At 40.2% G+C, this 24,494-nt stretch overlaps 1 protein-coding gene across 1 annotated transcript in view; it reads right to left on the bottom strand.

Moving 5' to 3' along the window:
• Positions 1-797: 797 nt before the first annotated feature.
• Positions 798-24,494, bottom strand: part of zmat4a (zinc finger, matrin-type 4a) — a 103,825-nt gene continuing 80,128 nt past the window's right edge. Inside the window, exons 5-7 of the mRNA XM_034541364.1 lie at positions 18,629-18,850; positions 1,184-1,280; positions 798-882 (exon numbers count right to left, since the gene is read on the bottom strand). Coding sequence (XP_034397255.1) covers positions 798-882; positions 1,184-1,280; positions 18,629-18,850 — 404 coding nt within the window. The remainder of the gene's footprint in view (positions 883-1,183; positions 1,281-18,628; positions 18,851-24,494) is intronic.

A 24,494-nucleotide genomic window follows, 5' to 3' on the forward strand; every position in this document is an offset into this window, starting at 1 on the left:
TAACCATGCCCCAGCCACCACACCCTGCTATTTTATTTTATTGTATATATGCAAGTTTGCTGCTGCTTCACTAAATTTCCCCCTGGGGATGAATAAAGTAATATCCTATCCTCCATCCTATCCTATAGAACAAAAAGAGGAGACTTTGCTGCCAGGTGTGAAGCTCTGCTTCCAACTAATAATCCGGCTTTTGATGATAACATTTAAATAAAACAGCAACCTTTTTTTTTTTTTCACTATGTATTTTAAATTAAGGTACCAATTGTTTGGGAAGACTTTATTAGTGCATGGATTATCAAAAGCTTCACCCCGGTATTCATTTAAGACACCCGTTGTGACTAGCAGGGATTTAACTGTGTGTAGCTGTCTTTAAATGAGCTTCTGTTTTATAGACACAAGTCTGCTGCAGAGTGACTTCCAGCAGTTTGCCTGGTTGTTGTGACTGTAAGAGCTTGTTGATTCTCAGCTTGAGATTCACTCCTGCAGGCACCAAGCAGCAGTTGGCTACAGTGTAAAAGCAGGGAAAGGCTCAATTAGAGGTCTTTCCTTCAAATATCTTTTTGGACTTTAAGTTACTGTAAGGAACTTTTAATTGGTTATGAAAAGGTTTCAATTCAACATTGATATCTCTATTTGGCCCACAAAATAAACATGACCATCAGTGAGATGATAAGCTATCGCTATATAGTTATTCTTAACGCTTGTAATCGTACCCCAGAGGGGCCTCCTGCAGCGACCAGCCCACCACGGACGGATTCGACGTTGCTGCCACTTCAACCTGCAGTCGGAAGCAGAGCTTAACACCTGGCAGCAAAGTCTCCTCCTCTGGCCAAGAGCAAACTCCTCTTGTGCAGGTGCACTACGCTGCTGGAGGCCCAGGCCCTATTGTCACCCAGAGAGAACATAGAGTCAGACCCTGCTGCAGTCAAAATAGAGGTTTTCTAAATGGACTTTGATGCTCGGAAACACCACCACTTTCTTTCCACAGGGACAACAAAAATCAACAAGAAATGAAAGTTCCTTTTCTGCTGGATGACCTCAGCAAAATGGGCTCAACTGAAAAGTCTGTCTCAGCAATGCAGCTTTCTTTAATACTTTCATAATTCATGCATTACATGAAAAACCAACATCATTGAGCAAAGCAGCATTAATAGTTAGGTGAACTTTAGCGGGATCCACTCACTTGTTTTGGTGCTTTGAGCCCTGCAGATGTGCATGGTACTGTGCCACCGAGTTCAATGTGACGCTGCACACTTCACAGGTATAGCGCCGTTTCAGACCTGGAATCAAACAAACACATTTTTAAACCCATATTGTTTTAGGAGTATACAATAAGTTCACTAGTTAATAAATACATTTCACTTTGCCTCTTGCACACAGTGAAGCAAGACAAACTTCCTCCTAAAACATATCCTTGCTGCAGATACTTTTTAGTGTTATTGTGAGTGTGCACACAACTTTGTTTTCAAAACTTTCACGTGAATTACACTGTAAAATTCTTTGGATCAATTCAGATCCCTGATCGATCCAAAGAAAATTTCACAGCAGAATCTGAAAGGTAGTATTTCTGAACCTTCTACTAACATGTTTGTATTCCTGATAAAGAAATGTTTATATACATAAATTGTAAAAAAAAATACATTGTCAATCAGTTGTGTCAGTTCTTGGAATAGAGTTTGAATCGTACCCCAGTGGGGCCTCCTGCAGCAGAGTTTGAAACTTGATGTGGAAATAAATGTCCTGTTTTCCAACATGATTGTCTGAATGAATTATGTTTTTTATGTATGTGTTTAATAAATAATGTTCTAGTCATCAACCTCTGTGTAGGGAGAAGGTCAGGGTGGATGGATGGGTCAAACAAACACAGGCCTTTTACCCAGGTGACCACTGTCAATCAAGATAGAAAAGTATTTTAAAACTAGAAACAGCAATTTGTGAAGAAATTTGTTTGTAAATTGTTAATGCTGAAATTGAATTATACCAATAGTGTAGAAGATATGTGCAATATTGTCCGGGCTGTCTTTCTCTTGAGATTGCTGCTTTAAGTTGAAGACAACTGTTTTAGACATCAAGTGGTTGATGTCAATCTATTCAAGGGTTTTACAGAACAGGTTTGAGATTGATATATAGCTGCAAGTTTTCATTGTGTTTATATTACTCTTAAAAGTGGGGAAAAGACCAGACTCTAGGGAAGCATTAATGCTCTGCAGAGGATCATATGATAGGCAGTGAAAGATATGTTTAAGGGAATAGAGTCAAGAGAACAAGTGGAAGATTATATCACCTCGTCAAGATCACCAAAGAGGAATTACACATAGTAACAAGGATGGCACGTTGATGTGAGAGGACAGAAATATTAGATTTGCTTTGGAGCAAAATTAAAGTTATCATTACATTTATCTGAAGAGAGGAGTTCAGCAGGAATTGATTTGGAGGTATTTGCTGTATGTGTTGTTCCAGGGGCCTCTTTAGTTCTTATTACATTACATTTAGCTGACTTGATGTACTGGATCTATAATGTGACAATTCATGTTTCTAGCACATTAAGAAAGAGTTTTGTCAGTATGAATACTGAAGTTCCGGGAGATGACAATGCAGTAATTCTTTTTAGATTAGGTGTTATGCTGTAAGTAGCAGGGTAGGACATAAAGAATTAACAACCATAGTTAGATGTTCAAAGTTATTTAAGTTTAGTAGAGTTTAAGGAGCCAGTATACAGAGATGATGTAGTGACAAACTAGGGTGTAGGAGGGTTAATATGAATTAGATTGTTCTTCATGAGGGCCATGATGGTTCACATCATGCATGGATCTCCAACAGACTGCTTCAGCTCTGCTGTCACAAGGACTGATACAGGAGAACATTCCAGATACAGGAGAACCTTCCAGATACAGGAGAACCTTCCAGATACAAGAGAATATTCCTGATACAGGAGAACATTCCTGGTACAGGAGAACATTCCAGATACAGGAGAACCTTCCAGATACAGGAGAACATTCCTAATACAGGAGAACATTCCTGATACAAGATAATATTCCAGATACAGGATAACCTTCCAGATACAGGAGAACATTCCTGATACAAGAGAATATTCCTGATACAAGAGAATATTCCTGACACAGGAGAATATTCCTGACACAGGAGAACATTCCTGACACAGGAGAACATTCCTGATACAAGAGAATATTCCTGACACAGGAGAACATTCCTGACACAGGAGAACATTCCTGATACAAGAGAATATTCCTGATACAGGGAACATTCCTGATACAAGAGAATATTCCAGATACAGGAGAATATTCCTAGGAGAACATTCCTGCCAACTGCTATTAGACTATATAATAAATCACCTCTGGCCAGATCCTCCTTCAATTGAACATCAATAAACCTTGTACCGCTTTCACTTTATATACTATATATACACTTAGATACACTGTATACTTTCATTTTAATTGCCTTCATTATTTAAAGTCTTAAATGTAACATGTCCTGCTATTTAATTTGATTGTATTGAATGTATTGTAAAGATGCTGTCAGGATCTGTAGTGTTGTGTCCTGTTTTATTTTGAAGTCCTTGTCTCTCGTGTCCTCTGTTTCTCTGCACTTCCTGTCCCTGTGATTGTCTGCCCTGTCCCTGATTGTTTCCTCCTGTGTCCAATCACCTGCACCAGCCCTCTGTATTTAAGTCCTGTTTGTGTCATTCCCCTTGGTCGGTTCGTCTTGTCTAGATCATTGAAGATCATGTGTGTGAGCCTGTTTTGTTTGTTTTGAATCCTGTGGAGCAATAAAGTTGCCTTTTCGAGTGTTTACGGCGTTTGGGTCCAGTGTCCTGTAGCTACACACAACAGATGCTTGCTTCTGCTTCAAACTGATTTCCCTCGGATCATGAATAAAGTATATATCTATCCTGCTGCTGATCCTGACGGGGATCAACCCAGGTGGAGGACACGTTGGCTAGCTAACAGAGATAGGAACATTATTTATCAAACCAACCCCTTCAACCCCTTGATTGGTGCAGAACAGGGGTCACCAACCTTTTTGAAACAGAGCTACTTCAAGGGTACAAAATAGTACGAAGGGCTACTTGTTTGATATACAGTAAACGTCCTGAATAACAAAGTTGCACAGATCACCTTTAAATAATAATAATAATAAATGTGAAGTGACTGTCTGATCACATATCAATGTTAAGTATTCCTCACAATAATTATTAACAATTATTTTCACAGCAATGATGGTAGGGAACACATTTCTTTAAACATGCAACATTTATTTCTGTTTCAACATTTGAAAATCAGAGGTATCACATCTCTGATATTTTTGTACATTTGTAGTATCACTTCTAACATGTTCTTTACAATGTATATATTACATTAGTCCTAATCACCAAATCTGTAGCATTTTTTTACAAATAACATCTGTTACACTTTAACAAATTATCTTTTCACATTTTTGTGTCAATGTTGTCATGGTGTTTCCAATGAAAACCTATGTTATCTTTTTCTTTGTCTGTATATGTCTGTTAGTGGGAAGCCTGGCATTGCATACTGTTCACCAATGTACTGTAATCTGGAGTATAATTTGACACCGAGTCCTGTAGATGTGCATCAGTAAGGCAACGTGTTCTGTGTTCTCCATGGAGTTCATGTCAGAAAAGGCTGATTCACAGAGATAGGTTGAACCAAAAAAGCAACGTTCATAGCTGCTGTGCATACACATTTGTACTTTTCTGTGTCCACAAGGCATTGACAGAGCCTTCTCCATATCTGCCCCCTCCCTCTGGAACTCTCTCCCCAAACTCATCCGAGACTGCACTGATCTTTCCTTATTCAAAACCCACCTGTTCAGAACTGCTTTTAATGTGTGATTGTTTGTTTTTGTTTTCTTATCAGGGTCCGAGCGACTCAGAAAGTCCCTATTTATTTGTTTTACCTGTATTTTAGCTATTCTTATTTATTTATTTTGAGCTTTTAGGATGTTTTAATGATGTGAAGTGTCTTTGAGTATTATGAAAAGTGCTATATAAATTAAATGCATTATTATTATTAATATTAAATGTTTGGTGCAGACTGATGGGTTTTGAGGTGGAGGTCTTTTTGCAACGTTATGATTTCCATCTCTACCTGTCCAGCATCCAAGTTGAACATTTATGACTTGAGAGTACTTTTCTATCAATGGGCATGAGGCTAAATCCCCATATTCTTAACTCATTTGGCGATAGTGACGAAACAGACTTTTCTTTTAATGAAGGTCTGATTATTACTTTAATGTCAAAAAGTTAAGGGAATCAACGCAATTATGGCCATATATCTGAAACATTGAGGTGTCTGATGATTTATTTGGCATCAATAAAATTCAATGAGCAATCTATTTTATTGTAGATCATTTATCAACAACGTTCTCACTCTCTGGATATATTGAGTCAGCGCCATGTTGCTGCAAATTATGAGCACCCTGTGTAATTACTGTCATGTTGTATTAATCTTATTGTGGTTTGAAAAATGGGGTTCTTGATTGCCTCACTCTCACAATTGAGTTAACTCCTTCATAAATATGCCTCAGAGCAGAAGGCCAAGATAATGTAAATGAAACACTGCTCATGGAATTACATTTCCATATTGTCCATACCAAAGAATACGCTGCTGAAACTTAGAAAGCATAGTTATTTTCTTCTTTCAGGGTAGTGGCATGTGATTTTTCCTTTTTCTAACAACTTATATATTATATATATTTATGTCAGCTATTTCCTTCTAACATTTTTACGGAGGGCAATATTCCCCATAGAGGGAGAAGTGAATCTTTCCCTTTCCTCTTATACAATAACCACTCTGTCAGTCTGCCGCCACCAGGGCTGAGATTTCAATTTTACACAGTCATCCTAGACGCAGTCATGAGCTGACATTAGGGTTCTGTAGCAGGCGAGAGTCTGCTCTGCAGTGGCTCTTTGACAGCTTGCTTCTTAAATCATTTTTGAAAAGGTGAAAGATTATACAGCAGCCCCGTTATCTGTCACTGCCAGCCACCTGCGGCTCGTCCCACATGGCGCTGCCCTGCGTGAGCGTCCACAGTATTCATACATTCTGTCATATTCATTGAAAGTGTTGTAACTCTGTAAATCTGTTCATTCTGTACACATGACATCTATTGCTTCTGTCCATCCGGGGAGAGGGATCCTCCTCTGTTGCTCTCCTGAAGGGTTCTTCACTTTTTTCCCTGTGAAAGGTTTCTTTATGTGTACAGATTGTAAAGCCCTCTGAGGCAAATTTGTAATTTTGGGCTATACAAAATAAACTGAATTCAATTGATTTAGTTAGTGTGAGCAAGTTAACCGTTCTCAATGGAACTTAAAATATTCACCAACACAGGAGTAAAAGATTCAGAACCATAGATCTGACTAAAATACAACAAGACCTCAGTAGGAATTATACTTGGCAGGTGATTGGATGAACCATCAGTCAAAACACCCTTGCTGAAACTAGTCGGAGGAAAAACATAATTTCATGGAGAAAAGTGTTCAGTGCAACACCTTTTCACTCCCAACTTGTCAAATACTGCCGCTGACCCAGACAAGGGCCTGTGCTCGAGTACAAGAAGCTCACGAATGCAAGATATAAGTATGCCATTCGCTTCATTTGTAAAAATGAGCAAGCCATGAGGGCTGACTTCATGGCCAAGAAGTTGAAAAGTAACAATGTTGTTGATTTCTGGAAAGAAATGAGTTCTTAACAACTGTAAAACATATGTGCTGTGCACTGTTGATGGAATTTCAGGAACAGACAATATTGCTGAGTTATGGTGTTATAGTACCTTATTCAACTGTATCAAAAGTGACTTATATAAGGTGGACGATATTGAGAGTAATGTGCCAATGATGATGATGTCACATGAGGTGTACCAAGCTATACATAAGCTGGCTGATGGCAAAGCAAGTGGTTTGGACCATATTACTGCTGAACACCTTAAATATGCTAGTCCGAGGAGAGCTCCTCTTCATGCCATTTGTTCTACCAGCTTCATGAATCATGAATCATGACGCATGACTCATGGCTTGTTACCAGACTTAATGCTGTCTGTTCTGTTAGTGTCCGTCATTAAAAACAGAGCTGGTAAAGTAGGGAGCCTAGATAATTACAGGCCCGTTGCTTTGACCAGCATTCTGTGAACAGTCCTAGAAAGAATCCTGCTGGACAGAATAAATGAGTTTTCATTCACTCCTCAGATAACCAGTTTGGCTTCAAAGCCAACCATGGCACTGACTTGTGTGTATATATTCATCAACAAATATAGAGGCCAAAACTCATCTGTTCTCATGAGTTTTATTGATGCCTCCAAAGCTTTTGACCGTGTTAATCATGGAAAGCTGTTTGTAACATTTAGTCAAAGAGGTGTCCCCAAACACATTGTGGGAGTTCTGGCTTACTGGTATGCTATATATACACACAGTATATATACCCAGACAATGGGGGTGGAATGGAGCCAAAGAGTCTCAGCCCCATTTGGGGTCAGCAATGGGGTCCGAGGATCTTGTCCCCAGTTCTTGTTAATCTATATATTGATGATCTGTCCAAGCAGTTGAAAGTCTGTTATACTGGGTGCATGATTGGTGAGTGAATTTACACAACATCTGACATTATTTATAGTAATGAGGAGGATAAAGCTCAGGTCAGACCTAAGTACCTGTCATGGTTGTGTGGGGCTGGACCCCAAGAGCAAGAACAACAGAGCAAGTGTAGTTCACAGTTATCTTTATTTAACTAAACCAGAGTTGGAAAAGGTAAGGGAGCAGGGATTGGCGTCCTACAGGAAGAATCCGTGAGGGCTGGTGGTCGACTGGGTCGTCAAAGCTGAGACCAGTGGGTTCCGATGGGAAGCAGTGGGACTGAGGCTGAGGGAAGCACAGGTTAGAGGGAAGGTCAAAACAAACAATTTGTCAGGAATCAAGTTTGGCCGTAGAAGTAGTTCAGTGTGAGAAGACTGACGATCTAGCGAGGAGTGGAGCGAGAACTGGGGTAGATATACTGTGGACCTTGATGAGTGAAATGGGTTGCATGTGTGCAGGCTAATAGGCAGCAGGAGGGGAAAGGAAGGCCACGCCCAGGCAGACACACACCTTTGATTGATTGATGGCATACTGGGGTGTAGTGTGTAGGCACGGATACTTGAGAACCAACAAAGAGGCTACTGATTCAAGATAATCTTTCTCAGGGTAGCTTTTGAGTTGATTTGAAATGTCTTCCACAAGTTTATCCAAAATATCAATTTTAATGTCTCACATCAAGGCCTTTCTTTGACATTTTGTACGTCTCATTGGCCTTAAGCAATTTGAGTTCAACATCATATGAGAATTTAGGAATAGGGAATGGAGAGGGGCGACTCTGCAACATGCCTTAAATTGCTCCTGATGGAATCGGAATGGCTAGAAGTGAAAACTTCTGAACCAATGAACTGTTACTGGATTGGTGAGAGTTTCCATTTATAGTAGTCTCCATTTATATTCTGCACTATTTAATGTTAATTTCATCTGTATTTGTATTTTATAATCTGTATATACTGTTGTACTCTCTGTTGCACTTCTGGTTAGATGCCAAACTGCATTTCGTTGCTCTGTACTAGTACATGTGCAATGACAAATGACAAAATAATGTATTAATTCGCTCCATCAAATAATCGTGTACTTGTTTCCATTACCACTGAATGTAATACTTTCAATTTGATGGAAATGTTACAATTAAACAACATTATCTTAAATGGACCATTTTTAATGTTAACAGCTGGCATACAACATACCATTTTGAGTAGCTTTAATGGAGAATGAATGTCCTTGTGGTCAACATCAACTTTCCACCAACTGTGTATGTTGCTAGAGGGTGGTAATCCGTCAGCATATCTAGATCCAGAATGACAATTTCTTAACAGTGGCCTTCAAAAAGCTCATAAGACCCAATAAGTTAAATTTACTAGGAAGAGTCTTTTACAAATTAATGCCACTTTCTCTTTGACAAGAATAGTCACAATCTTATGGAATTATGGGAGGCCACTGCACTGCCCACTAGATAAAACCATTCCCTCTACATACTGTATATTTCACATCTCTGTGATGTATCTAATTTTGAAAGTTTTTTACTTCTGTGAGAACTGAAGGTTGGGTGAGCGTTTGTTTTAAAAGGCACAGAATGGGAAATTGTACAGTTTCTTTAAATGATGTCCAAGATGGTGCCAAAAGGTTTTTTCGCAGATCTCTTTAAAATCACACAGTCACATCGAAATGTCGAATTGTCATGGACTTTCCAAGTTGTGTGTGACCTTGAGAGGTGTGATTTAAATACACATGCACAGTCTGTGTAAACATAAGGCTGTGACGAAGACAATAATGTTTCGAAAGAATCTCTTTACTGGAGCTTGCGAATTTGCACTGCATTCAAACACCCCTAAAACAAGAGAGACGGAGTATAAACGCTACCGTTCCTGCGTTGAGCTCGCACGATATCTGTGCCGAGATATCGCGCTGCAGCACCAAGATATCGCGCTGCAGCACCAAGATATCGCGCTGCAGCACCAAGATATCGCGCTGCAGCACCAAGATATCGCGCTGCAGCACCAAGCACGAGTATATGAAAAGCTTTACCAGTTCACATGCGCCAGCCCCGCAATCACAAACCCCGGCAATACTGACGTTAAAAATATTTATTTACTCTCAACAAAGTGACGTATAACACAACGGTGTCAACTGCGACTGGCTCCCCCGTTTAAACAGACGTTGATTCAACATTTTGCTAACATTATACACAAAACATACATTGCCGCCTTGACAAGGCTGTGTACAAATTGTATAAAGTTGTAATATTATATTGGCTTGAACGCCAACTTAATCACCATATTGGACATTATTCAACACCACAAAGGGTAAAAAATTACACTTACCTAATTCGGGAAAACTTCATGTCGACAAATAGTTCGAGAATCTCCAACTTTGGCCCCACGTCGACCTTGCGTTCACAAAATATCCGACCACAACGCTCGGCATCGCTTTCAGTTCCGACTCGAGACGCACCATGTACATGACAACCCTACAGGGCCGGAGTGGGGCCACTTTTCAGCCCATTTCAGGCTCAAGACCAGCCCACTTTTTCCATGGTAGTGGAAATTGGATAAATGAAGCAACAGTTCAGCTCTTACTATCCTGTAGTTTTTTTTATTAATACCATGGTCCAACAAATAATGTAAAGGTTAAATACAACAATAATAATCCACTTAAGATGAGAAGTTAATATTCCACTATTCCACAAGGATAGGTTGATAAATTAACAAAAGCAGAAATGAATAAATAAAACATTTGAAACATATCCCACTCTTCAACAAAGAGGCATATTTAACTAATGTTTACAGTTCAACTCTTATCTGCTGCTCCAAAGCTACAAAGAAAAATTAAGTCATTACTGCATACTTCAATATCAATATTATATATCAATATTTGCAAAGTCTATGGATCGCCATATTTTGGGTGATATATAAAAAGGCTAATATTTTAATTAAATGTAATATTTTGCTTGAGAATAGGTTGACAACGCTACAACGCTATTAATCAAGGCTACAACGTTAGCCAAATAGTTACGTTGCTAATCATTAGGCCTTTGTCTCTCTTTACCAGTTGCCACTTGTCCTCTTTAAAATAAATCAGTAAGCTTGGCACATTTGGCAGCATCCTCCTCCAATGCCTTTCTTTTTTTCAACCTGGCTTTTTCAGCCCCTCCTGCCCTCTTCCTCCCGTCCATCCTCCCTGACGCGTATCGCTGCGGTCGGGCCGGCCCAGCTATCGGTAGCCTAGAGAAAACCTTATGGAAAAGACGGGCTACGGACCGAACCAACTATTTGGGAGGGGTGAACTTCCTCGCATTGTACAACCCATGCAAAGGCTGCGGTGTCAGAATGCGGAACGTGTGTAGCCCACTTTAGGAGAAGATGAACTAACGTGACAAATGTCAACAAATAAAATTCTCGACCGGCCCAGAAGTGAAGCGGCCCACCGGGAACTCTACCGATTCTCCCGATTACCCACCACGGGCCTGCAACCCTGTATAGTAATTGCAGGATCTTTATCTAGAAAAATAAGGCTACACTCAAAAAGCCTTTTCAGTGTTGACATTAGTGCCACCGGATGATCAAATTATGCAGGTTCACTAGTCAAGATCCGATGGGAGAAGAGCTCAGCGCTTGGCAGTAACGTCTGCTCCTTCGGGCCAGGGGTAGAGATTTGCCTCACTGCCCCCACTGGTAGCCAACACTGACACCTCGCTTCTGGAGACCCAGGCGGTATTACTGACCACTGCAGGGAAAAGAAGCACGAGAGAACCAGAACCAGGACTCCGCAGAGCAGACTGTCAGACCCTTCTGCAGTAGAAATAGATTTTCCAAAAGGGAATCTGGTGCTCGGAAACACATCCATCCAACATCCCCTCCCACCTGCCGAGGCAGACATTTTCACTTGCAATTATAATGCGAATGGGTACACATTGAGGTGAGTGGAAAGCCTGGTGGGTGTCATACAGACACTTAAGGGTCTTCGGTATGTCAGTATCTGATTGCAAGGGGCACTGAGAAAGCTTCGTTTTTTGAAAAGTTGGGAGAAAGAACAATTGGTTCAGTGCCATTCTTTACTCTTCTTTCAATGAAGAAATACTCTGACACTTAACTTATACTTTGATATAACGCATGCTATTGCAGCATCTAAGCTAACATATTTAAGAGCTGCCATTTTTGTTTTGAGCGAACAGTCGTCTGTTTTGTCCGGTCAACACGCCTACCTAAACTCTTACATGATCATGCTGCTGTGCAAGGAGTGTTCTAAGGGCATTATTGGAACACATCTAATTAAGAAAGATGAAAAAGCCCCTGGAATGTATGTTAACAAATAAAACAAAATCCTACTGGCTAAAAAGGTATCCATTGTATTCCTGGATTTATTTTCAATTATGAATCTGTATTTAAAAACTACGTGTGAGGAAACAAAATAATTTGAGTGTCATTATTGAAAAAGTAAAAATATTGGAATCAGTTGCAGCAAAATTATAGATTAATCTATGTAATTTGTGTATATGATCGTGGATTGTGTATCCACTGAGAGGGGGAGAGGCACACCCCTAAACGGAACGTTGAATTTTCACTTTTGAATGCAAAGCAAAACACATGAAAAAGCAAACCAGCTCTGACCAGAATCCAATCTCATTAAATGCTCATAGATAGAGCATAGTAATTGCAAGATAGTCTATATCTGGCACACTTACCTCTACATTGACTAAACAATAAGTCACAGATTGGGGACGCTGAGTTGAGTTATGTCTTTTTCTCTGTCGTAAATCTCTGGTTGTCTCTCAGCTAATTGAGACCTATTGCCTGAGCCATTGGGAGGGGACATACAACTGATCGGCAGTGTAGTCTGTGTGGACTGTTTATGAGCATGGAAAAGTTGGTGTAGGTTCAGGGTTCATGCTAAATTAACCAGCATCCATCTGTCCCACTCAGATGGTGCAAGTTTAGCGTATTCCCTCTCTGATTGCAGCATTACATTATTACATTTCATTTAGCGACTTACAATCATACACCGTAGACACAGGGAGCAATTTAGGGTTAAGTGTCTTGCTTAATGACACATCGACTAGGGCTAGCAGAGCCGGCGATCGAACCACTGATCCTCTGATTAAAAGACGGACCTTCTATCCACTCGCACAGCAAGATGGCCAAGCTTCAAGCACATATGCTAAATCTAAATCTGTATGCAACAAATTGCTTTGTAGGTTGCAACTATGGGACATGTAATGTATTGCTTTGTGAAATGGACTTTCAACCCCTTGAAGCAATAAAACAGGCATGCTCACCCAATCACAGATAAGATTGGTGTCTGAAATTGGACGCAGTTTGGAAATGGGCTGTGGGTAGAGATGTAATATCTTGATGGGAACACGCATTAGCTGGAAACAAAGGCTTGGACTTCTGCTGGTCCAATCTAGTGTTTAAATTGAACAAGTTAGTGTACACGAGGAAAGACTTTGCCCCGTGTTTCATTTTGAAGAGGGCCTTGATCAACCAGCTATTACATTATTGATAGATATTCTAGGATCAAGGGGAGTGGCAAACCGCTAAGAGCAACAGCTTGAGAACTGCAACTAAAGGGTTCTGTAGACGGAAGAGCTGGAAAGCAGAGGAGAGGGGAAAGAGGGAAACAATGTGATAGATCATATTAGTCAGTAACGCATTAACTGCTATGATGGAGTCGGAAAAAACACAATTTGTCTGTTGCAGTGTTTGAAAGGCTAAACTACATTTAGTGTCTACATTTAGTCTTTTCTAGTGAGCACTGACAAAACAGCACAGTCTTCCTTTGTTTCTTTTAAATTCCTTGAGTAACTGCCAGTGACCAATACAATGAAAAAGGTATATAAGAACATGAATGATAGTGTTCAGACAGCTAAAATATTAAATTCTTAATCAAGGTTGAATATTTTGGTGAAAATTAGGCATTTGGTTACAAACAAATGGCGCCCCCTAGAGTGTTTTTTGGCCACACCCAATGTCCACAATGACCGATTGACTTGAAATTTGTCCGATTGTGTCTACTCTACGTCAATCAGAGCATTATGCTCTGCCTACTTAGATTTTCTGCCATTTTGGATTAGAAAAAAGAAAACATTATTGCGAACTCCTCTTACACGCTCTGTCTGATTGATACCAAATTGGCTGTGGATTATTATTGGATCAATGTAATAAAAATGTTTCAAAAGCTTAGTGATATCTCATTGTGTTTAGAAGATAAGGACCAATGAACTTCTAAGGGGCGTGGCTTAGAATGTCAATACACAACTTCCAAATCACTTGGCCTATCATTAACAAATGTGTAGCATATGTCCACATCGCATCCCTATAGGGCGCTAAAGTTATTCACTCAATATGTGCATTTTTAGCCTATTTTCATCGTTTTAGGGAGTTATAAAATAACGAGATTACTCTCCTAGAGATTAAACCCGATTGATTTCAAATTCGGGCAGTATGATCTTGAGACCCTTGCAGTGAAAAGCTATGAAAAGATACAAAATATATAAAACTATGTGAGCGTGAGACAGCGGCAAAGAAACACAATTTGCCATGAAAATGGAAGTTTATTGAACTCGGCTGTACTTTATCTAATCTGCTCCATATTTATGTCATGACATCCTGACCCTGAAAACATAAATATGATCATTTTGAATCCTAGTCATAGCACCATCTAGTGGCAACCGGAAGTTACATGTTTTCTACTTTTACCCTACCCCTCACAGGTTAATCAGATCCCTCTCAAAATATAAGACCAATCGCGTCACACAGCTCCTGAAATATATCCTTGGCATTGGTGCGACTGTGCATTGGACACAAACCCAGCAATTCTGTCACCCCTGATGACTATGGATAACTGAGCATTGTCTGTGCTTTCGTCAAGCGCCACGGAGTTTAGAGTGAAACCTCTGGCTTTTTCGAGTAACTGATCATAGATGTCACTCGACAGCTCGTTAATCCGCTCAGCCACTGTGTTTGCCGATAGAGAGATATTGCCGAACAAGCTCTTCTTTTCCGGCACAGAATATCAGCGATATGCCATCTTTCAGAAACTGGCCTTCGGTGAACAGCTTTCCTGCTTTGGGAATGACGCTTGAGATTATATTCCTTTTAAAATAGATACTTTTTCTTTGCATAAGAGGCAAGTGGCGTTTCCATTAAACTCCAGAAAAAAATACTGCAATGTCCATCTATCTTGAACCCGTCTGTGTTCATCATCCACTTTCCTTTTTGCTTTGGAAAGAGACATTTTTATTGTTTGCAGCCAAACAACCAACAAAGCCCAGTTTAACCTGCTCGCTTCTTATCCAAAACTGCCCGGTCATGTGATGATCTCTATGTATCTCTATAAGAAACATTAGCGTCGTTATTTATCTACAACAAATTCATTTTCCATCCCATTTACAATTCTGCAAACATTACAATCCTTACTGTTAAAGTTAATTAAACATCTCATCTCCACACATTTAGCTTTGAACAGAATGAGCATCAGAATTCATTATATATATGATCCTTTGCAAACTCTACAGTTATTTGCAGTAAAATGTGAGTTACACCAAAATGACTAGAAGCTGTTTGAATAACAGGTGAGCAGTTATATCAATGTTATAGTGTACTGCAAAGTGAGGCTTTGATACAGTTTGGTGGATTTACAGATGTGCCATTTCTGTACAGAGAGCTGTAACATTTTTAAAGACCTCCTTTTAAAGAAGGTTGTTTTCCATCATGTGGTGATCAGAGCTACAGCAAGAGCTGGCAGGTGTATTTAACCCCTGAAGAGCCTTCTTCGCCCCAATTCAAACACAGGAACAGTGGAGGGGTAATGGCCTGCCCATGCCTTTATGCTTTCTTGTCCCCCTCTCGTTCCTTTCTTCCCCACAGCTGCATAAATAACAACAATATGCAGACCCCTGGAAGACGGCACCTCCTCCTTTTATGGGAGCTGTTGAATATTTCATCACATCTTCAGTCAGACTGCATATTTTCTCAGCAAGTTGAGAAGTGTGCATGGATGGCGCCGGAGGTCAGGGAAAGCAAATGGTAAGCAGGAGACGGGCTAAGAGAAGAGAAAAGGGCTGTGCCGAGAAAGATAAGAAGAGGAATGTAACAAAGAGCTCCAAGGAGAAGTGGAAGAGGGTGCGTTCTCCAGCAGCATCCGCCGCCTCCCCTCTCTGGCCTAATTGCATGGCCTCCTGCTGCGGTCCCATTCTCCTCTACAGGCTCACGGTGCTGGTTTACTAATTGATAATCGCTGGAGAGAAACGCTAATTATCCCAAGTGCTGAATGGCGCAGCTAGCACGCTGACATTTTCAGCCTCTCCATAATGACTGTTGATGTTGATGAATCCATCTCCTCCTTACACACAGCACACAACAGTCATAGTGCAAAAGAGATTGAGCCAAAGATAGGGATGGCTTTAATTTAGAGTGGAGAGGTTGAAGGGAGCTATTGGTGAAAATGACATCCTGTCTATTTTCTTTCCAACAACACCACTAACTGTCCTTTGATCCTAATCTCTACTCATTCTGTTATTGCGATGACAACTTTTAGGAAATGATAACAGGATCGTCTGATTCATTGACATTGTATAGAAAAAAAACTCTGGGAATAATAACTTAACAGTGACCTTCCTTGTAATCCTGTAATGTTTGGAATATTTTATTAGAATTCACCCATTTTTAATTACATTAGTTGCCTAACCTAATAGTGTTTAGGTTATTTCACATTCGAGACTTGTATTTCTCTTGTTTCCCTGTGTTCTTTTCACATGTTTGAAATCGATGGATGCTGGAAAAAAAAGAAGGTGATCGTATTTTTTAACCAACCAATCCTACTCATTGTGCCTTTTAATGGTTGCTTATTTAGTCACAAATATGAACCGTTATAGAAGCATTTATAATTTAAAACTAAGATTTCAGGGGCTTTAAGATACTGTATACTTACATTGGTATAAGTCGAAATTAGCCAAATTACAAAACTGATATGATTCTTGATCTGATTGATGCAAGCAAAGGACCGCTCTGCTCTCACACGTGTTCTCGTCTTGCTCTACGTAACAAGTCTCTGCCAGCTAAAACATTTTTACAGACTAGATGCTGCACACTTAATGTTCTAGAGGAATCCTGCACTTTTGCCTGAATATTTGCCTTAGAATATTATCACTTTTCTGCCCTTACTGTTAGAGGACTTTAATGTAAATGAAGTCTCTGATTTAAAAAAATAAAATAAAATAAAAAAGTTAATTATTAACATTTTTGCAACACGGGGCAATATCCCAGGTTACACGAAATTACAGCGTATTATTAAAAAGCCTACAACCTATTAAATTTAATTACAGAGACCAAATGCTCTGAACCTGAAATAGACATCATGTTCTCAAAATCTCAATAGCCAACAGGACTAAGCTGAACTGACTGCAACCATTCAATTTCCCCTGAACCAGCCACTGCACACCCTTAGGCATAAAGAACCAAACAGGCCTGGAGTTAGGGCGCCGTGTCAAATCAGCTGTCAGGACTTGTTTTGCCCATTTGGTGCGATCACGCGCCAATACACTTTATAACACCTCTGGGCTCCCTCTGCTCTTCTGGCAGCCGGCCCTCAGTGGCCTGGAATAATTTTCTGTAATTGCTATTGACATATTGTGACCGGGAGAAAAATGTTCTCCCATCCTCCTCCGTAAACTTAACCGCTGGTGGACTCCAGAAGGGAAAACCAGTAGAGGACTTACACAGAATCAGAGTTTTTTTCTAGATGTAGTCTAATGCTGCTCTCTCACTGATCAATATTACACATATCACATTATTGGTTGTCGTTTGTGGTTAAAATAAGTACACTTATGTAACTTACATTAGTGAAATATGTAACTTACGCAAACAAAAGTACAGCAAAATTAGTCAACTTTCATATTTAGTTTCAAAAGGGACACAAACAGCAGTCTCCTGGGTGAAAGTCCTGTTTTTTTTTAACCCATACATCCACCCCAACTTTCTCTCTACTCTTTGTTCTTCCTTTGAACTACTACAGCCACTACAAGTTGACGTCTTCTTGTATTCGTATTGGTAATCTACCATCTGATTAGATAATAACAGCCTTCTGAACTTACTCAAAAGAGTAGCAGGCCCCTTCTCAGCCATATGGCAGTGTTTGATCCTAAAAGCCGCACTATTATATTTTTAATTTCAACAATACGTCAAATGAAGAATACATGCACAATCTAAAAAGTGTCTCTCGCCTTGAAGAACGGACAGAGAATTATGATTAACTCCCCTCAGCTCCACAGAGCATTTTAATGTCTTTCAGAAAACCGACTTTACTGTTTTGCTTCCGTCTGAATCGACCGCATCCACGGCTGTAAAAAAAGTAATTATTGCATGGCTAGTTTTCTTTACACAGCATTTGAGAAACATCAAATAAAGAATTGCTCATGTTCCAAAACTCATAAATGAACCTATAACAACAACCAAATAAAGTGTATATATAATAATTATTTTAAATCATGCACGTGAACAATGTTTTGACTTGCAGTGCAGCTGCGTTAAATCAAGTTGTTTTTAATTGACTGTTCAAAGTGAATATTTAATCTTGTGATTGTCTATTTTGTTTACTTCTACAACATATAATTAATCAATCATTGTGTGCATAATTTAGGTTGGTAGAAATCAACCTTAAACATTCATGCCAATGTCAGAGGTCAGGGTCAGAACAGCACTCTTGAACCTAGTAAGGTGTCAGGGTCTTGCTCAAGGACACTTGAATGGAAGATATTTTTTCATAAATGGAAAATGTTTGTGGTTTGGGTTAAAATATGGGTTTGTTACGTAACTTCAGTTACATTACATGACATTGAAGTTAAGTACATAACGTAAACTTATGTAACTTAAAATAATAATAATTCCTGGGTTAAAGTCCCATGTTTTATCGATCCATCCAACCTTCCTCCACTTTGTTACTTTTCATACTAAGTCACCTGACTTCCGGAGCATTTGGTTTGAGAACGTGCTTTGTCAGAACATGCAAATGAACTTTGGCAGTGCTCCCTACCTTTCATCTCCCCCATGTCCAGGGTCTTCCCCAACTGCTCCAGTAGGTCTGCTCTAGCAGCATTTTTCTTGTGCTTTTTGCCATCATAATGTTGCTGAGCCATGCCAGGGTTGTTGAACCAGGCGTTGCATAGCTGGCAGTAGCGGTCTGAGTCGCGGCGCTGTCGCGGGGAGGTCATGGGAGACGTTTCTGGGGAGCTCTTAACAGGACTGGGGGACGCCTCTGAAGGAAACACAAAAACGAAACATAGAATTGAAGTTCTGCAGGGATTTTACTGACACAAGAGACACAAGTGACTTGTTATGTACTTTTATCAACACTTGCTAATTATCTATATATCTTTTCCCCTTGCATCATATTAGAGTAACTTCCATGTAATGCCATTTTAGTCAATATAAAATAAACATGGCTATGAAATAAATCTGGAAATAGATGAAAATAAATTGATTTACAAAAATAGGTGAATATAAATACATACATCTGTCAATATAATGTTATTATATTTAAATGAATAAGGCGTGGTTATCTCACATCATCATTTATTCAATATTGAATAAAATGGCTCTAGTTAATTCTTGTCTTGTTGCTTTGTGAGTTCAAATATGTGATAACCACACATGTATTTGAATACAACAGATGCAAATAAAAAGAGCATTTCAGATAAATGTGTAATGAGGAAATTAAAGTCTCACAAGATAAATAAAAGCAGTCCTTTCGAAAACGTATTTATTCATTTATTGAACTATATTGACATTTATTTATATATTTATTCATTTATTGCCCCACTAATTTCTTCAATATTTATTCCATGATCATATTTATATCTGTGTTTAATAGTGAATAAAATATCATTCCATTTTCATAAAAAATGAAAATAAAACTCTTGCAATGCATATATCGATAAGACAGACAGTGTAATTTTGGCTGAAATGGTCACAATGGAAATTGAGCAAGAGGGCAACTTCAAAATGCCCAATGCAGGAAAAACTGCTTAAGAATAAAACATTTTTCCAGGATAATACTTTAAAACATATTTCTTAAAAGCCACGTAATGTGTGTTAGGGTTTTTAACCAAGAATGCCGACGACTAATGGCATGTAAAAATACAAGCCGACTTCTTTAAAGTGGACGTCTGTAGCCAGCAGACAGAAAACAATGTCAGGGCTTTCATGAGCACTGATCAGCAGCAACAACTGCAGCTGTGCTTCTGCAGCCCCCTGAAAAACAAGCTATTATCTCCAATAAATGCCTGAAGAGGAAAACCTCAATTCTACTTGGCAAACGCATTAAAGAGCCTACTCTCCTCGTGGCTGCCTTGTGCCTTCATGCATGGATGACAGCATTATAACCCCCAACGAGTGCCGCGTTGAACGGAGCGCTCCCCAATGCAAAACGTGCAATCAACCTAATCAGTTGTAACCCTCGAGTGCTGGGCCCACCCCAAGTCAACAGTTAGTGCTGTCCAATTACGTTCCATTACACCGGTCAACATGCCAAAGTGGCAACTCCAGTGAAAACCATCGCGGAGAGAGAATGCATAGAACCTCTACTGTCAGCATATTACTTTCTGGGAGTTCAGCCTGAAGTGATTCAGAGCTGAACCACAGGCAGAGCATAGTTTAAAGTTGCATCATGTTTTACATTTAGCACTTGGCTGATGCTCTCATCAACAGCAACTGGCTAATATGTAGGATTTTAATCTGTGGTTTTTGGTAATAGGGTGACTTCTCCAAATAATAGGCCAATGTCAACTGTCAGATTTAATTTAATCCCCATAGTCCCCTTTGAACGGAGGTCAGAGGTCAGCTGCAGAACAGAAGTCCATGAGCTGTTTTTGTATTGAATGCCTTGCTCAAAGAAAAGTGACTCGGGGTGTGCATTTTCCACATACATCAGCAACTAAAGGACATCAACTATCATACAGCCAGCCTACCCACCAAGCTTGAGATTTAAGGAGGCCCACCTGCTCTTTTGCTATTCAGTGAGAACACTATAGTTGATAGCTTGACACTGTCTATGGCCAACAAGGTCTAATTTGAGACACCTCTGGCATAGAGACATCATCTTAAAGCTTGAATGAGAATTTAAAACTAAAAGAAGGTTCAATATTTACTGTTTTTGGAGATGACAAAGAACAAAAGGGAGACAATTATTGTTTCCTGACAACATGTTGACTTTATAGTGTACTTTCTGTTTGCTGCTTTTTACTATTATCATTATTAGGGGGGCATTGTTGCTGCTCTTCTTATTTCTCTATGTTGTGCCCCCTTGTTTCCTTAGTGCTCCTTCCTGTGACCTGGATGTCTCAATTCCTTAAATGCATCTTGAGGAGAGAGGCCTGCAAGAGGAGCTATGAGTTAGGATGCACAAGCGTACCCTCTACTGAAGTCTTTTCAACACCTATAAAAGAGGCGTGACTTATTCTTGTCACATTTGAACATTTTGTGAGTTGAATTAAAAGTAAATATATAAATTCATGATCACTTTAATGCTCGTCTGACAGTGATCCTACAATACAGTGGTAGGCTATAACAAAACAATAGACAGATGATACAGTTGTGCCACTCTCATATTCATTTGACGACACCTTAAAATGACTGCTCCGAAGCAAGGATGTCTCACTTCTTTTGCCCATTGAACTTGAGTATGGATTTCAATTCACTATGTACAGGCATGGGAGTGGTATCAATCTACTCATTTAGACGATGAAACATTTAACTAATTACACATCCTGACAACACTCGCATCTTAGTGAACAGCTCTGTGAAACGACTGCTTCAGTATCACAGGAGAAGATGTTATCAGCATCAATCTCAGAACAACCACTAAATCACCTCACTCTGTCCATGTGGATTTTACACACGTTCTCTGAAATGACCTGATTTCACTGTACTGACCTTGCTTGCCAATATTATTCAAATGACCACATTCTTGAGACCGGTAATAAGATCGCTCATTTGGACTTGGACTTGTATAACGCTTTTCTAGTCTTTCAACCACTCAAAGCACTTTTCCCCTACATGTCATCATTCACCCATTCACACCCATTCATACACTGATGGCACGGCCTACCATGCAGTGTGTCACCGGCCAATCAGGACTGTCTAACCATCCGTCCTTCCATCTACCCATTAACTTCCGCTTATCTGGGGTCATGTCGCGGTGGCAGCAGTCCAAACAGGCAGACCCAGACTTCCCTCTCCCCCCGCAACATTTTCTCACTCATTCTGGGGGATCCCAAGGCGTTCCCAGGCTAGCTGGGAGATTTAATCCCTGCAGCGTGTTCTGGGTCTTCCCTGGTGTCTCTTAATAATTGGGCGTGCCTGGAAAAAATCCTCCAGTGGGAGACGTCCAGGAGGCATCCTGATTAGATTAGATGCCCAAACCACCTCAGCTGACTCCTTTTGACCCAAAGGAGTAGCGCCTCAACTCCAAGTTCCCTCCTGATGTCCGAGCTCCTTACCCTATCTGTAAGGCTGAGGAAACTCATTTTGGCCGCTTGTGACCTCATTCTTTCGGTCACGACCCAGAGTTCGCTCGTTCGGAATGTAGAGCGACCGGTAGATTGAGAGCTTTGCCGTCCGTCTCAGCTCCCTAGGGCTTCACCAAGACATTCCGGTGCAGCGGCCGTTTGACTGCTGCAGCTGCACAGATCCGCTTGTCGACCTCCCGCTCCATCTTACTCTCACTCGTGAACAAGAGCCCGAGATACTTCAACTCCTTCGCTTGGGGTAGGCACTCCGAGGTGATCCCGAGAACCCCAAACATGACGTTCTCCACCTCCCAGCTGCACATACACTATAAAATGTAATAGCTTAAGTCCTGATTTACATTAAATTAGTTAACTATCAGAAATATCACTTCTTACTAGTTTTTACAAATTAACAATTAGCAAAAACAATTGGTTTGAGTTAAGCTAACTTAAAACCCTCAAGTAGTAACAAATAACCAATAACTGTGTGTAAAATGTTTTGTGTTTCTGACGGCTGCTAATGTTAGCTACCGTGAGTTTAGCATATTCATTCTTGAGTTATGGCCAGAGTTTTGTGAGGTCAGTGATATTTGAACCTTACATCCAAGTGGACCTTTATTCCAAATTTGAAAAAATTCCGCCAAGGTCTGTGGTGGGCTGTGAGGGCCTTCAAAGCCTTCTCTGAAGGCCTAAACAGAATCACAAAGTTATAGCTATTTTTTTATTTTTTAATAATTAAAAGTTATATCTATTTTATACTTTAATTGTATTTCACAAATACACTACATGTATTAGAATTATTTTTCCCTATTAGCTTATTTTCTTATTGCACAGTCTCATGTGTTCCTCTGCTTCAGGCCTCTGGTATTCCTCATGCATAGGTAGCTGCTTAACAGCATCGTTATCCAATCACAGCGCATGTTAATGGTCAATCGGCTACCGTGATTCGCCGTCTAACAGGAAACTATAGCACGGTTCATGTTATTGAAAAGGTTGTTTCCAGAAGTAATTGAATTTATAGTATTTTAGTTCTTTCATCTATGGCTGAAGGAGGAGTACTAGAACCGGACTTGGTGGCAGATTTACTTCCAACGCCATTCTCAAGGAGGACGTTTGAGGAAAATCAGGAAATCGTAGCATATGGCCGCCCTACCCCACAGCTAACAGCCTTGACCCAGCAAGAAAAAACACCTGGACTACCCTAGAGCCATGAAAAACACTTAACTTCATTCAAAGACTGATGCTTAGCTTGGGACAGGACAAACTCACCAAAACTGCAAACACTTAAACACATAAATAACCGTATGCGTGTTGACATTTTAGCATTAGATCTAACTTGTTGATCCCAGTGGATTCAGTTGCCTTTTATTGTTATGTTAACTAAATTGAGGCACTCAGCCCATGAGTTGATCAGCAGGTTACATCTAAGGCTGCTGGTGTATGTTCAAAATACAAGTGTAAGATCCATTGCCGCAGTAATTCATCTTTCATATTGTTCTGCTTATTGAATGAAGCCGTTTTGCACTTGTCAGCCCATTTGTTCTTTACCAATTTTGGTCTATAAACTGCTTGTTATTGTTAATGCAGAATTAACGCCACTGGCCTTTTATGTAGGCAAAAAAGACCGCATTGTTCACAATACTCCTATAGAAGTAAATTGGCAAAGCCATGTAGCATAACTGAGCATTTGGTATTTAAATTGTTATTGAAAAGAAATTCCTCTGTAAATTATCAAACTTACAGTTTGAAACACAGAACAGCACACATTCACACAAGACTCCGTCCCCTCCCTACGATCAGGCTCTGTGCCTGTCTGCTGCTAGCGTGAAGAGGACACTCTCCACTATCAACACCCGCAAGGCAGCAGGTCCAGAGGACATCCCCGGTCGTGTGTTGAAGGACTGCGCAACGGGTATATTTAATACTGGTTTCTCTGAGACAAGCTGTTGTTAAACGAGCTAAACGCGCTAAACTGCTTCTTCACTAAACTTGACCTCATCTGTCTCCCCCCACACAACACACATCCCCTTCTGTACCCCCTGGTGAGCTGCACAAAGGCTTCTTTCCCCCTCCGCCCCCTTCTCTGTGACGACTGACCAGGTGAGAAGACAGCTGGAGAGACTCCACCAAGGCAAAGCTGCAGGACCTGATGGCATCAGCCCCAGGGTCACCTCTACAACCTGAGCCTGAGACAGGAGGAAGTCCCGGTGCTGTGGAAGACGTTGTGCCTGGTCCCTGTTCCAAAGAAGTCAACTTCATCTGACCTCAAGGACTTCCAACCAGTTGCCCTCCCATCCCATGTGATGAAGGTGCTGGAGAGGCTGGTCTTGGCTCACATTCGACCGCAGATGACATTCTCACTGGACCCTCTGCAGTTTGCTTACCAGCCTCGTG

Source organism: Cyclopterus lumpus, chromosome 9 (assembly GCF_009769545.1).
Source record: "Cyclopterus lumpus isolate fCycLum1 chromosome 9, fCycLum1.pri, whole genome shotgun sequence".
In the NCBI taxonomy this organism is placed as follows: Eukaryota; Metazoa; Chordata; class Actinopteri; order Perciformes; family Cyclopteridae; genus Cyclopterus; species Cyclopterus lumpus.